Source organism: Penicillium canescens (assembly GCF_028828765.1).
Source record: "Penicillium canescens strain IBT 15451 chromosome Unknown utg000006l_segment0_segment0, whole genome shotgun sequence".
In the NCBI taxonomy this organism is placed as follows: Eukaryota; Fungi; Ascomycota; class Eurotiomycetes; order Eurotiales; family Aspergillaceae; genus Penicillium; species Penicillium canescens.
The window spans coordinates 1234476-1247623 of record NW_026703968.1 but is presented as its reverse complement, the minus strand read 5'-3'; the positions used below and the strand labels follow the sequence as shown (position 1 = coordinate 1247623).

General features: G+C 48.8%; 6 protein-coding genes across 6 annotated transcripts; 3 read left to right on the top strand and 3 right to left on the bottom strand.

Annotated features, from left to right (window-relative positions):
- Positions 1–217: 217 nt before the first annotated feature.
- N7446_009421 (uncharacterized protein) lies at positions 218–634 on the top strand (the record flags this gene model as incomplete). Its single annotated transcript, XM_058518166.1, has 1 exon — positions 218–634. One exon carries the CDS (start codon positions 218–220, stop codon positions 632–634), a length of 417 nt encoding a protein of 138 aa, XP_058368954.1.
- A 1234-nt stretch (positions 635–1868) lies between these two features.
- N7446_009420 (sialidase family protein) lies at positions 1869–3102 on the bottom strand (the record flags this gene model as incomplete). The annotated part of the gene is made up of 3 exons (XM_058518165.1): positions 1869–2074; positions 2140–2499; positions 2550–3102. 3 exons carry the CDS (start codon positions 3100–3102, stop codon positions 1869–1871), a joined length of 1119 nt encoding a protein of 372 aa, XP_058368953.1.
- A 953-nt stretch (positions 3103–4055) lies between these two features.
- N7446_009419 (uncharacterized protein) lies at positions 4056–6797 on the bottom strand (the record flags this gene model as incomplete). The annotated part of the gene is made up of 2 exons (XM_058518164.1): positions 6667–6797; positions 4056–6611 (listed from the first exon to the last, which is right to left on the bottom strand). The coding sequence occupies exons 1-2, from the start codon at positions 6742–6744 to the stop codon at positions 4056–4058; spliced, it is 2634 nt and encodes an 877-aa protein (XP_058368952.1). The 5' UTR covers positions 6745–6797.
- A 136-nt stretch (positions 6798–6933) lies between these two features.
- On the top strand, positions 6934–8301 carry N7446_009418 (glycosyltransferase family 15 protein; the record flags this gene model as incomplete). Its single annotated transcript, XM_058518163.1, has 4 exons — positions 6934–7075; positions 7152–7415; positions 7472–8090; positions 8145–8301. The coding sequence occupies 4 exons, from the start codon at positions 6934–6936 to the stop codon at positions 8299–8301; spliced, it is 1182 nt and encodes a 393-aa protein (XP_058368951.1).
- A 468-nt stretch (positions 8302–8769) lies between these two features.
- N7446_009417 (cytochrome c oxidase subunit VI) lies at positions 8770–10057 on the bottom strand (the record flags this gene model as incomplete). The annotated part of the gene is made up of 4 exons (XM_058518162.1): positions 8770–9185; positions 9265–9382; positions 9523–9568; positions 9723–10057. Coding segments are annotated over 4 exons (618 nt in total), but the record flags the coding sequence as incomplete, so codon positions are not given.
- A 1528-nt stretch (positions 10058–11585) lies between these two features.
- N7446_009416 (elongation of very long chain fatty acids protein) lies at positions 11586–12733 on the top strand (the record flags this gene model as incomplete). The annotated part of the gene is made up of 3 exons (XM_058518161.1): positions 11586–11996; positions 12051–12333; positions 12387–12733. 3 exons carry the CDS (start codon positions 11586–11588, stop codon positions 12731–12733), a joined length of 1041 nt encoding a protein of 346 aa, XP_058368949.1.
- Between the last annotated feature and the right edge of the window lie 415 nt (positions 12734–13148).

Here is a 13148-nt window from a genome sequence, read left to right as displayed (position 1 = left end):
CACATTTGTCATAACCTTGAAATTCACTGACAATACTACAATTTTGATTCGTTGGCGGATGGTGGCAGGCAACTGCATCCTTCCACAATAAGCAAGAGAAGAGGGGTAATATCTGAACATCTGACAGTAGCATAGCCTCTTTCTTGTTCTGTTTTATCTATCTGCCAAGTACCTTGAACTGCTAAGGCACAGAAATTTGAACACTACATACACCACCATGGATATAGGACACGGCAAGGAGCTACACTATGAGGAGCTTGGGCTCAAGCATCGAGGTAGCGGGCTAGCATTCAAATATCTCTTCCTCGGTGAGGAGAATACTCCCGAGAACTATCTCTTCAGCATATCGCGCCAAGGCGCCTTTTACTCGCCTGTTCACCGGCATACCTTCGATCAGTTCCGGTACGCATACCGTGGCGACGTGTCTATTGCACCAGATCTCCTTCATGAAGGAGAGTTATGCTACCATCCGGAGGGTGTTTTCTACCGGCCACAGCTCGATGAAGGGGGCGAGTGTGATGTGTTAGTTCTACAATTTGGTGGAGCGAGTGGCAAAGGATACCTCAGCTTTGCACAAATTGCGAAAGGTCAGGAAAAATTGAAAGAGCAGGGCCGATTTCAAAAGGGCAAATAACACCCTGTAGGTGGTGGGGAGTCGAAGGATAGCTATGAGGCTCTTTGGGAGAGCTATTCGGGTCACCTGCTTGAGTATCCCGCGGCACGATATCACTCAGTCATTGTTTCAAAGCCAGATAATTACTCGTGGGTGCCGTCGGGTGGACCGAGCAATGTCTTTACACGGACACTTGGTGTCTTTACAGAGAGGCAGACCAAGGCGGAGATGATCAAAATCGGAGCCCAAGGGAAGATTGAGATAGGCGAGCAAAATGCTGTCTAGCTGCTCTTTGTGCTCAACGGCCAAGGTAAAGCCAATGGGGCCTCATTGGAGATGGAATCTGCAGTGCGGTTATCGCCCAAAACTGGAGTTTTGCTCTCTTCAGAGTCTGGGATGGAACTGCTTCGTTTCGTTCTTCCTATACTGCAGCGAGATATTGGCAAATGAAATGGAAGTTTGCAGATGACAATGCCAGGGGCTGGTAATTGAAGAAAATCATTAAACAAATCACATGGAAGAGAGCGTGAGGTGGTGGTCCGACGAGGTAGACAATCTGGTTAATTATTCCGCCCGTCCCCCACGGAGGAGAGATCACATATATATATATATATACCTAAGGTCGACAGAGGTGAAGTCCTCCGTGAAGCGCTCCCATTACTCTGAATGTAGTGACCACCTTGGACGTGTACGTCGGTGGTCAAGGAGCAGCTTGGCAACATCCAAGTTTCCAGCGTATACTGCGGCTTGGATTTGATTTGATAATAGATGTCCATTACTGTCAGTACTTAATCGCTTGTTTATTTCTATTCATCCCGACCCACACTTCGAAGGCAGTGCCTTTAACAATTCGCTCCCATCCCCTAGGGTAGTACGTTCAATCTGCCATCAAGATTGGTAGTTCAACAATCTAGGACCTCTTTGATCAAGCTGGGATCTATCCATGCAAGTCTGTACAATGCTCTTCAATAATTACAAGCCTTGAGCCTTTACGAAACAAACAATAATTCTCCACTTCTCAACCTGTGATCCATATTGGAATTCAGACACTCCCGATATATTCCCTAACTTAATTGGTTATTTTGATATTCTTGAAACTCCCGCCACCATTATTTCCGAAAACTCCTACCATGCCTTGTTTGAAGCTGCCGTCAGTGACGGTGTAGGTGGTCTTCGAACCGCCTTGTTCTCCGGCAAGCGTCACCGTGAATTTATCAGACTTCGCAACCACCGACAAATGGTACCATTTCTTTCCCTAAATTCCCTCAGGATGAGCTCCTGAATGCATAACAGTCTTGTTGTTGGCGTGTCGATAGGTGGTCAGTTTGCCAGTAGCACTATCGACAGCCACAGCGTATCCCTTCAACTTATTGAGACCCGTGCCAGAAGCAGACATTCGCACATTCAGTCCAACTGAACCAGAGCTGCCAGTGATAATGATATCGCCGATAATCTTGTAATCTGTCCATCCGGTTGATCCCGTTACAGATATCGCATTGGTTCTTCCGACTGGCTCAAATCCATACTCATCACCCGACACGTTCCACTTCCCCCAAAGTCGATCCAACCAGCTTGTCCGTAAGCCGTAAAATTCGCCGTATAAGGCAAGGCACCGATGGGCGCTTTTCCTGTCCGTTCCCAGCAAAAGCTGCCGTTACCTTGACCTGCTGGCGCCGTATATCGAACAACCCCATTCGAAAGCGGAAGCAAATCGGGGCTATAGTTGGCCTTGCAGTATCGTGTGCCATTTGGAACAGTCCAAGGGGCTGGAGCCCAAACCCATTCACCTTTGCCGTAACTTTTGTTGATGAAGACGGAGCGAGAATTTTCGGGAGAAGGCTGATTTTTGGGATTGAGCAATGTGTATGGCTGGAAAGGATCACTTGCTTCGTCGATGGATCTCAGATTGTGTACGGGCTGTGCACAGGATGAATACCATCAGCGGTATCGATCCTGATCCCGGTATCATTTGCGTTCCATGAGACGCCATCTTTGGAAGTCTTTGTATGCACAGGGCAATCGGGGTGTTCGCAGAACTCGTAGCTCATGATATACTCCCCATTGCCCATCTTCGCTACCGTAGCCATCCCTTGTCGATCCCTGACCCGGGAACTGGCCACAGCCTTCACGATATCACCCCAGGTATCGCCGCCGTCCTCGGAAACGACATTGGCCAGCATTTGGCTGTGCATCCTATTCTGTCGTTCGTCAGAGAACGCCGCCACGAGTCTACCTTTTTTATCCATGTAAAGAAAAGGTTCCCAAATGCCTGAACGGGATGGACCGCCGTGTTGCCATTCTCCTGCAGCATCCCAGGTTTCGCCGTGGTCTTCTGACCGCCAGGCGAAAAAGTTGGTCGTGGAGCCATTGGACGGTAGGAGATTGCCGACTAAAAGCAATGTGCCTTCGGAATATTTGCCCATCTGGCGAGGAAATTCGAAGAAGAACGGATCGGGTGTATGGATGTTTAGGGTCCCCTTTTGTATCATGGACGGTCGTCAAGGTACTCCAAGACTCGCCTTCGTCTTCACTTTTGCGAATGATAAACTCGCCTGCTGTTCCATTCGTCTTGCGCGTATCTCGACCTGCCGTGTATGTGTGCTCCCAAGTAGCTAACAGCCTGCCATTCTTATCACCTGCATGCTGTAACTCAATGACCCGGGCATAAGTATTGATTTCATTGTCCACGGTAGGGTCCCAAAGAAAGGATCCCGTTGAGTCCACGAGTACTGGTGAGATGAAGACGGCTGCCAAGAACGAAAACACAAAACCTGCGAGGAACTTAGGATTAAACATAGTTCTTGAAGATTCTGGCTAGGATAGCACATTAAACAACTTTGGTTGAATGCTCTCTAGTTCACACATCAAGGCAAGCCAACCTATATACTTATTCACATACATCAGGCCTCCCACATTTATCAGTCTTGCGAGCATACGACGCGTATGTCTATGACATTTTTAGTCCTTTCGAAATAACAGCCCGGAAAAAAAAACCTGTGATTGCGCGCGTTGACTGTGCACACCGTTGGGAGTGGAAAAAATGCTTGACCATACCGCGCCGTAGATCTTCGCTTCAGTTGCAGATATCTGCAGTCCGTGGGGTTCTCTATATTTATCGATGCGTCATGGGCGGCCTTACTTGGGGCCAAAGCGCTCGCACTTGGGACTGGCCAAGTCTACCTACTAATAAGGGGCTACTTCGGCCCTTATCCGGCGCTCCACCTGGCGGCACCCCGATCAGAAAAACCGCGACCAGCGTCTAAAATCCGGCATATACAGCGACAGTATACTAAAATGAACTTTACCTGTGGATAGCATAACGTTAACTTACAAATTTATTTTATGCTTGTTCATATTCTCGAAGAAGTGTCGGTCAAACATTAAGCAAAAGTACTGTTGGTTTCATTCATTCATTCATTCATTTTTCGTTTACAGAAAGATATTAATGCCTGCGCCATTCAAGCCTTTCAGCAAGGATGTCCCAGCTAGGTAATCCATCCGCCCTAGCTATACCTTTGAGGCCGTCCGCGACAAAAGTAGCTAGGTGATCAAATTGTAGTTTGACCTTTCGCATTTGTTGGTCATAGGTTGAGTCATGGAATGAAACCGTAAGCGTATGTTCGTGGCCCATATCATCGTCTTCGTCGTCGGAGTCAATTTCATCTTCTGGGTCTTTCTTTGTTGACCGTATCTTCAGAGCCTCCATGGAGTCTTCTTCGTCATCTTCCTCTTCGCTGGTGGACGTTCCGGACAAGTGTGCAGTTTGTAGATCTGCAAAATGAACACAGATATCTAAGAGACTGATAATGGCTTTGTGGATCGGAGACAGATTCTCCGAGAGCAGACACTGGGCTTCCAATGAGGACATGTAGGACTGGTGAGCGGCAATCATAGAATCGACATCTTTTGTTTCGAATAGAGCCGAGTGCAGGGATTGAGTTGCAGTGGATATGACAAGGTAAGTGAGATGGCCGTATATGAAATCGATGAACCAGAGCATGTTGTGGTGGAGAGCATGCACCAAAGTGTCATCCTTTTCGACTGGCGTGCTGCGGGCGTCTCGTATGCGTTGTTTTACTATGGTGTATCTGGCACGCCTAATCTGCATTAGAAAGGTCGAGATTCGCTGGTACGAGCAAATTTCTTCCTCGGTAATAATGTTTGCCGCAGGCCACGGAAGACCATAGTCGATGGATATTGACTCAAGGATTCCCACGCTTCGGTGGTTTTGTGATTTACGCGAAGTGGTACTAGCTGGGCGCACAAGGAGTCTCGATGTGTCGATGGCGGGTATTGAACTGAAAGCCGTCCTTGAGATTTCAGTGAGCAAAAATCTGTCATCCCAAGAGCGACCGCGGTCTATCAATTCGAAAACCTTGGTATCGATCATACTGAGGACGCTCATGTCTTTGCCAAGGTAAACATGTTGAAGAGCATCTAGAGAATTCCACAGCCCGCATTTTTCATCAAGTTCCTCTCGCAAACGAATGGCACTAAGTGAATGATCTATATCCACAAGTTTCTCGAAAGCTGACTCCACTGATGCAGAAAATGGAAGCAAGAGTAAAGAGTCAGAGGAGGAAATTTCATCAAGTGTCATGTCCGATTTCTCACGGGTCTCTGGAAGTAATGCATTCAAATGGCGCAAGAAAACCATGCTTTTGCCCGCTGTGAAGATCTTTTGAACACTGGTCTCGAGGAACCGGGGGATCTTCTGCCGCCTGGGCCCCTCATCCAGAACGAACCAGTCGTGCCAAAGGGTACGAAGATCACCCTCACGATTCGCCCGAACGAAGAAGGTGATATCTGAAGGATCAACTTGGCCAGTTTCCATCCAAAGCTGAATCGATCTCGTGTATGTTTTGAAGCACAGGAAGAATAGTTTTGCAAGGCGTCGAGATGCACTTTCATCCCCGAGAGCTTCCAGCATACATATTAGATCATATAGCAGATCCAGACAGCGCATCGGTTGATCGGTCGAGCTCTTCCCTAGTCTAGCTATCATTTCTGCTAGTAAAGCTAGCTCGTGAGAGTGTTGACGGACATCGGCGAGAAGCTGGAGAAGACTAATTGTTGAACCAGCGGAAAGGTATCCGTACTGAACTTGGGAAAGTGCCCCATCGAATTCATGAAGACGCTCTTCAACGCCCCGACAAAATGTCTGCATGTATGGAATCGTCTGAGGTGTCTTGATAAAATCTCGTACAGCGTTAATTTTGGCTCCTATTTCACCAAAGCACTGCAAAAGTGATGCTAGTGATTCGTTGGATGAATGTGCGAGCGTGTAACTGCGATCTATTTCGACATCGTCATCCAAACGCCAGAATACAGATGTCGGAAGACCCTGAAGCATAAAGATAGTCTCTCTCGCGAGTTGTAATTCGGTAATGGTTTGCCAGGCTTTATCTTTTCCTTGGCTGACTGGAGGATGATTTTCTGACCTCCAAAATTGTGCCTTTTCTATACAGACGATGAGATCGTCATCTTCTGCTGGAGTAAATATCTCATCTGGGACGACGTAATCCTCTTCAATCGATGTAGAGGATGGGGGCCTGTGCCTTGGAGCAGAGACATCGCTGACAACGGATGAAAAGTCGTCGTCATCTGAGGAGTCCGCAGTGAAATCTACCTGTTCCCAGATTCCTTCATCACTGTATGCGGCCCCCTCTGGGTTGAGATCCGACCATGAAAGAGATTCTGGTGCCTCTGAGGTCTTGTCTTTCTTCCGGAGTCGTTCAACTGTGGACAGTAGAGCGGGGCGGTCTGATAGCTGAAGTAACAGGCTGAGTACCTCTGGGAGCCAGGAGTTACGACTGTCTTCCAGCTCTATCAGGCGGCTGCGAAGAGCTTCGGCAAGCTCATCTCTATTCAAGACTTGGAACTTTTCTTGCAGCCCTTCAAGTTGTTTAGCAACTGCAAACTGGTCGGTGCGCGTATGAGAACCAGTCCGGAGACCCCCTTGTACGCGACGCTTGAGGCTTTGAACGCGGGCAGATCCCTACACGAAAGTTAGGAACTTATTAAATGACGGAGTATAAACCAATGGATATTACCTTCTGACTCGGTGATATCTTAGTGACAGAGGTAATCAAGGCATCGGTGAGCGTACTGAGATCAGCCGCGAAAGCCATTTCAGATAAAGGCAAGACAAGACAGACAAGACAAGGTCACATCAGTATCCTTGTCGACTGTAGTTGAAGTTGAAGTTGAAGCAGAGTCGGGATGTTTTGCTTGGATGACGCTAGTCCCGACAAGGAAAGACGGCCTCTCATATGCGCGCCTCTCTCTCCCTCTGACATCTCCCCCTTTCAAAACCCATCATGGCTATCGCGCGACCGATCCGCATGCTGGGTGCAGCATGCATCCTTCTTTGTCTATTTCTTGTATTCCAGTTACATCAGAGCCCCTCCAATGATGGGTCTAAACTGATCCACGGCATGAAAAAGGATCCTCTTGTAGATCGTGCGTGACCCCGGTTTCTTGCCACCTCCCCTATCGCAGCCATCGCTTTCCCAACATACTAACATTGTGTTTTTAGCAACCGGAGAACCTGCCGGAAACCTATGGCGAGCCACCGAACATGACTACTCCCCCGATAGCGACAAATCGGCCCGCACCAACGCCGCGCTCATCTCCCTCGTCCGCAATGAGGAACTAGGCCAACTCCTCGATACCATGCGTGATCTAGAGCGCACATGGAACAGCAAATTCAACTACCCCTATATTTTCTTCAACGATATTCCCTTTACCGAGGAATTCAAGCAGAAGGTCCAGTCGGTCACCAAGGCCAAGTGCCAGTTTGGTACGCTCTCCCTGTCCGTCCTGCTGAAAGAGAAACATAGCTAACTCTAGTTGCAGAGCTTGTGCCCAAGGAACACTGGGAAGTCCCGAGCTGGATCAACATGGAGCTCTTCAAGGAATCCGCAAAGGTTCTGGAGGAGCAGGACATCCAGTACAGCTCGAAGGTCTCCTACCATCAGATGTGTCGCTGGAACAGCGGCATGTTCTACAAGCACCCTGCTCTTAAGGAATACCGTTACTACTGGCGCATCGAGCCCAACGTCAAGTTCTTCTGCGACGTTGACTACGATGTTTTCCGGTACATGGAGGATGGCAACAAGACCTACGGTTTCACCATCAACCTCTACGACGCCCCTCAGAGTATCCCGTCCCTTTGGCCAGAGACTCAGCGTTTCCTCGCTGCCAACCCCTCGTACCTGAGCGACAACAACATGTGGGAGTGGATTACAGATGACGTGGCTCGTCCCGAACACACGAAGGGCGGCAACGGATACTCCACTTGCCATTTCTGGTCCAACTTCGAGATCGGCGATCTGGACTTCTTCCGTGGCGAGAAGTATGAGGCGTACTTCCAACACCTAGATCGTGCCGGTGGTTTCTTCTACGAGCGATGGGGCGATGCTCCCGTCCACTCCCTCGGCATTGGTCTTTTCGCTGATGCCGCGAACGTTCACTGGTACGTGATGGTCCCTTCCCATAGATGAGAAAACTCATTCACATGAATATCTAGGTTCCGCGATATTGGATACAACCACATCCCGTATCTCAACTGCCCCAATTCTCCCAAGTGCTCCGGCTGCAAAGCTGGTCAATTCTACCAAGGTGCAGACTGGCTCTCCAAGGAGGATTGCCGCCCGACTTACTTCAAGTACGTCGGAACACATTAAACCCCAGATCTTTGAATGATCTGTCTTGTCTCTTGTCTTTCTGGAGAGTGCCTTACTCACGACTCCATTCTTTGCATCACGTTGCATACCTCTATGACTATATTCCTGAAAACCAGTGGCTTGGTCCCCGGCGTTTGAGCGGACACACCCTTGTGTATTGATGATTCTGTGTTCTCTTTCTTTTCTCTTTTCTAGTTTGGTTTAATTCCTTGTCACAAATTACGTTCTTGGCCGTGTTGCTGTCTCCTGGGGAGCTACAGGGGCCTTGTCTTCATTGTACTTATATCCATTGCGCATGGTCAATTCGGAGGCTCGATCTAATTTGGTGTGGTGTCTCTTGGGCTTTGTTGCAGTTTGTCATTTGGTGTGATATATTGGCTACTTAGAAACAAGAACTGAGATCCAGACTAGTCTGGCGGTTTACAAACGGATATCTGATCCGCTATGGTTGTAGCGAAATTGAAGATTGAAGATTGAAGATTGAAGACTGAATTGAGCGGTTGAGAATACAACAGTTGTAAGATGGCTGAAGAAGATGGGAACACGATGGAATCAAGATAAATTAAGCACCAATCAAGGCACCAAAGACCTTTTTCCAAATAAGAGCGGCACTAACAACACAAGAGATCTCTAAATATGAATACAGTTTTCTCTTCTACCCGACCTGCTCCTCAGCCAGTCAAACAGTGCTGGATAAACAACATGCGAAAGGGTACTGTTTGTTCAAGAGAAAATTGACGCGAAAGGAGAATTGGTGATGCGAATTTACTCCTCCTGGGGGTAGAGCTCCTCGCGGAGAGCGACGCCCAGCTCTTGGCGCAGACCCTCGAGGGACTCAAGATATTGCTTGTACTGGTCCTGGTTCTCGACCTTGGCCTTGATGCCTAGTCACAAAGTGACGTTAGTTTCGGTTTGTGGTAGATATACACTAGTAACAACGTATAAAAGGTGAAAGGAACGTACCCTCAAAGACACGGACGGCGGTAGGGAAGTCGTTAACACGGCGGGCGGCCTTGAGAGCGGCAGTGAGGACCTCAACGGAGGGAACGAGATCGTAGGCGAAGCAGTTGTTCAGGTTGCGCTATTTGCGAAGAGAAGCATTAGCCATATGTCGAATAGATACGGGTATAGGATCGCATGAGTGACGGGGGCAGATATGGCTCATGCCATATACCGCATGTCGATCAACATGTTGGGGTTGCAAGACGAGATAAGTCATACCTGGAGCTCGAAAACATCCTGCACACCGTCGAATTCCTTCTCAAATCTGCGATTGGCATACACAGTCAGTATAACACGCTTCCAATTATCCCCAAGTAAATCCCGATGTCTGTTCCGGGAAGCGGCTAACATCGCGATGACAGCATTTCTCCCCTCTTCCGACCGACTCCGACATCAATGGCTAGCGATTGGGGGCGTACCTGGCGGAGAACTCCTCGTATGTCTCGTCCTCGTGTCCGGAGAGGAGCTTGGAGGTGGTGCCGAAGTTGTGGGCGCGGGCGGCGGCCAGAGTTACCGGGGACTGCATCCGGGACCGGGCCAATTGGGGAGCTCTGAAGAAGCCGGTAGGGCGAACGGCGCGGGTTGCGGCGCGGAAGATGGAGAGGGACTGCATTGTAGGCGGAGGACCACGGTGGACCGGACTGGAACAATGGTGAGGGGAGAGGTTTGGATGGAGACGGGAAGGGGAGGTGAGAAGTGCTCTAGGATTTTGCCGGTGGTGTGGTGTCGCCGCCTCAGGCACCACACGGGTGTTGCTGAGTCATCACCCGATTGGCCCCGTTGATCTCTAAGGGAGCACGCTGATTGGCTGTCCAGTTGTCACCTTTCAACGAGCGCGTCATTGGTCGAGCATTGTGATCTGAGTACACCATTTATTTCCTAATCTGTGGATATATGAGGCGAACTGTTGAGAAACTCTATGATATCAAAGCCATAATCAAATATATCATATGTACTTACAGCCTCGGTCTATGCTTCGTTTTGTAATCCCGAGGCCCAGACTGGATGTCGTTCAGATATATAATATGGATTCTCTAGATAACATCTCTAAATATGTATATATCGAGACACGCTATTTAGATGGTTTCTAACATTTCGAGCTCATTGCCATGTGGCTGCACGAATGAGATGTTACCGAGATATTGTCAAGTATATCTCCGCCTCGACATGGCATGATGCCACAATACGTACACCCGCTCACATATATTTCCCTAAGTATGTAAACTTTGGATTAGCCAATTCTCTCATTTATAGTAATATACCATATACTCTATGAAATAGTTGTGCGCGTCAGATGTCTGGTATCATTGCTTTGTCTTTATAGCAACGACAGACACAAAATCTTCTTAAATTGTGACTGCGAAGATATGCTTTACCAGTATGCCTATAATGGGAAGCAGATAAGAGCCTAACGGAAATCTAGATACTAGTTTGTGTCTGTTACCGGATATGCTCTCTTCTCATGCTCTTGATGCGAGCCGGGATGCCAGGTGGCTTAAAAGATGGTTGTACAGTACTTCAGCCCTGTCTAAAAATGTGCATAAAGACCACTGCCAATGACACGCTGTACTTCACTGTGTATGCAATTGCAACCCAACTTTGGCAAGAAACAAGTCGGTGAGATTCTCAATGCGACGCGACCCTCCGAGTATGGATGTGGTTCCGCAAAGCGGGGACTGAAATCCACCAGTGAATGGGCGTGTGCTGTGAAAGATGGTCAATTGCTGCGATGGCAAGAAAGTTTCGAATTGAACAAGCAGTTCACGAGAAGACCCCTGATTATTCAACATAGTGACTCCGTAATATCTGGTGCGCTATTGGCATGTACACTAGCATGTGATATTCCCGAGGATCTGAACATAGCTAACATAGAGAGATAGTGTGAAAGTACGGAGTACCCTGGACTGCAATTGCAATTACAATCAATCAGAAGTTCAACAATCTGAGACCCTTGACTCCGTGGAGTTCAGATGTGTATACACTGTAGTTGCGATCGGAAGCCACGGGTGCAGTTGATACCCCCTTTTATGCCACGCTAGTCCCCTTTGGGATCTCAACGCGCCGGCCGCAAAATGTAATCGTTTCTCCTGTCTCTTCTCTCTCTTCTATCCCCCTTCCTCCCATTCATTCCTTCCTTATTTTCTTTCTTTCTTTTACTTGACTTTCGCATCTCCACGCGATTGTCTGGCAGTTAATTGCAGTTCACTGCCCCATTGCTGCCTCCTAGGGCGTCGCCATTTTCATCGCATCGTGTCGGTTGAGTAACAACCCTCCATTTCACAATGGCGGCCGAATTCCTTCAGAATGTCCCCGTCCCAACCCTCGATCGGCCATTTGGTGTCCACTTGTGGCCCATCTTCGACCAGGCCTACGAGAAGGTCATGGGCTATCCCGCTAGCGAGTTCAAGTTCCAAGAGGGCGTGACCCCTCTCTCCACCCTCAAAGAGACTGCGACAATGCTCATTACCTACTACGTTATCATTTTTGGTGGTCGGGAGATCATGAAGAAGTTGCCTGCCTTCAAGCTCAACTTCCTGTTCATGGTCCACAACCTGTTCCTGACTGTTGTCAGCGGTATCCTGCTGGTCCTGTTCATTGAGCAGCTTGTGCCCACACTCTGGAGACACGGAGTCTTCTACACGATCTGTGACCAGCGCGGTGGGTGGACTCAGCCCCTCATTGTGCTGTACTACGTAAGTTGCTTCGTGTTTGGACCGTCAAAACAAGAGACTAACAACCCTGGGCAGCTCAACTACATCAACAAATACGTCGAGTTCATTGACACCATCTTCCTGGCCCTCAAGAAGAAGCCATTGACCTTCCTCCACACCTACCACCACGGTGCCACCGCCCTTCTTTGTTACACCCAGCTTATTGGTGTGACTGCCGTGCAATGGGTGCCCATCACCATCAACCTGCTGGTCCACGTCGTGATGTACTGGTACTATTTCCAGAGTGCCCGTGGCGTCCGCATCTGGTGGAAGAAGTACATCACCATGCTCCAGATCCTCCAGTTCGTCATTGACGTCGGTAAGTGATTCAATCCCGGATAGTCCCACACATCAAATACTGACAGATGCAAGGCTTCATCTACTTCGCCTCGTACACCTACTTCACCTCCTCCTACTTCCCTTGGCTCCCCAACATGGGCAAGTGTGCCGGTGAGGAGTTCGCTGCCATGGCTGGTATCGGTATCATCAGCTCTTACCTGGTCCTGTTCATCTCCTTCTATATTGCTACCTACAACAAGACCGCCAAGACCGGCCGCCCCCGCCGCAACACTGGCCAGAAGTCTCTCATTGACATGAAGAACTTCGAGGTTCCCTCCCCCGCCGGTTCCCAGAACCAGAACGGTGGCGCCAAGTCCAACGGCAGCGCTTCCTCCACTGGCCGCTCCAACGGCCCGGTCACTCGCTCCCGCAAGGCCTAAGTAGCCCATTGGGTGACAAAATCGCATTTGAATGGGTTCATTGTGCGAATTGAAAGAATAAGTGTCCACGAGTTCGATTGTTCCATCATTTTAGGATGAACAATTGGAAGTCTACCCAAGAACCGTGGATACAGAAGAGCAGAAGGGCTGTGTAGCTGCTCTTGGGTGAATTGTCTCCATACTTGTTTAATGAATGACCACCTCATGATGCCAGGCCCATTACCCGGACATGGGGTATGTGCCTCGGAGTTGTCGGAATGCATGTGCCGAACTTTCTTTCTCGGGGAAAAAAAAAAAAAAAAAAAACATCACATCAGGGCGAAGACCTAGGGGCGAGGCATTTCATTTCGATCCAGGAATGCTGTTGGACTGCCCTGGCAGACTTGTCCTGGTTGTATTCTATAATGTCGACTTT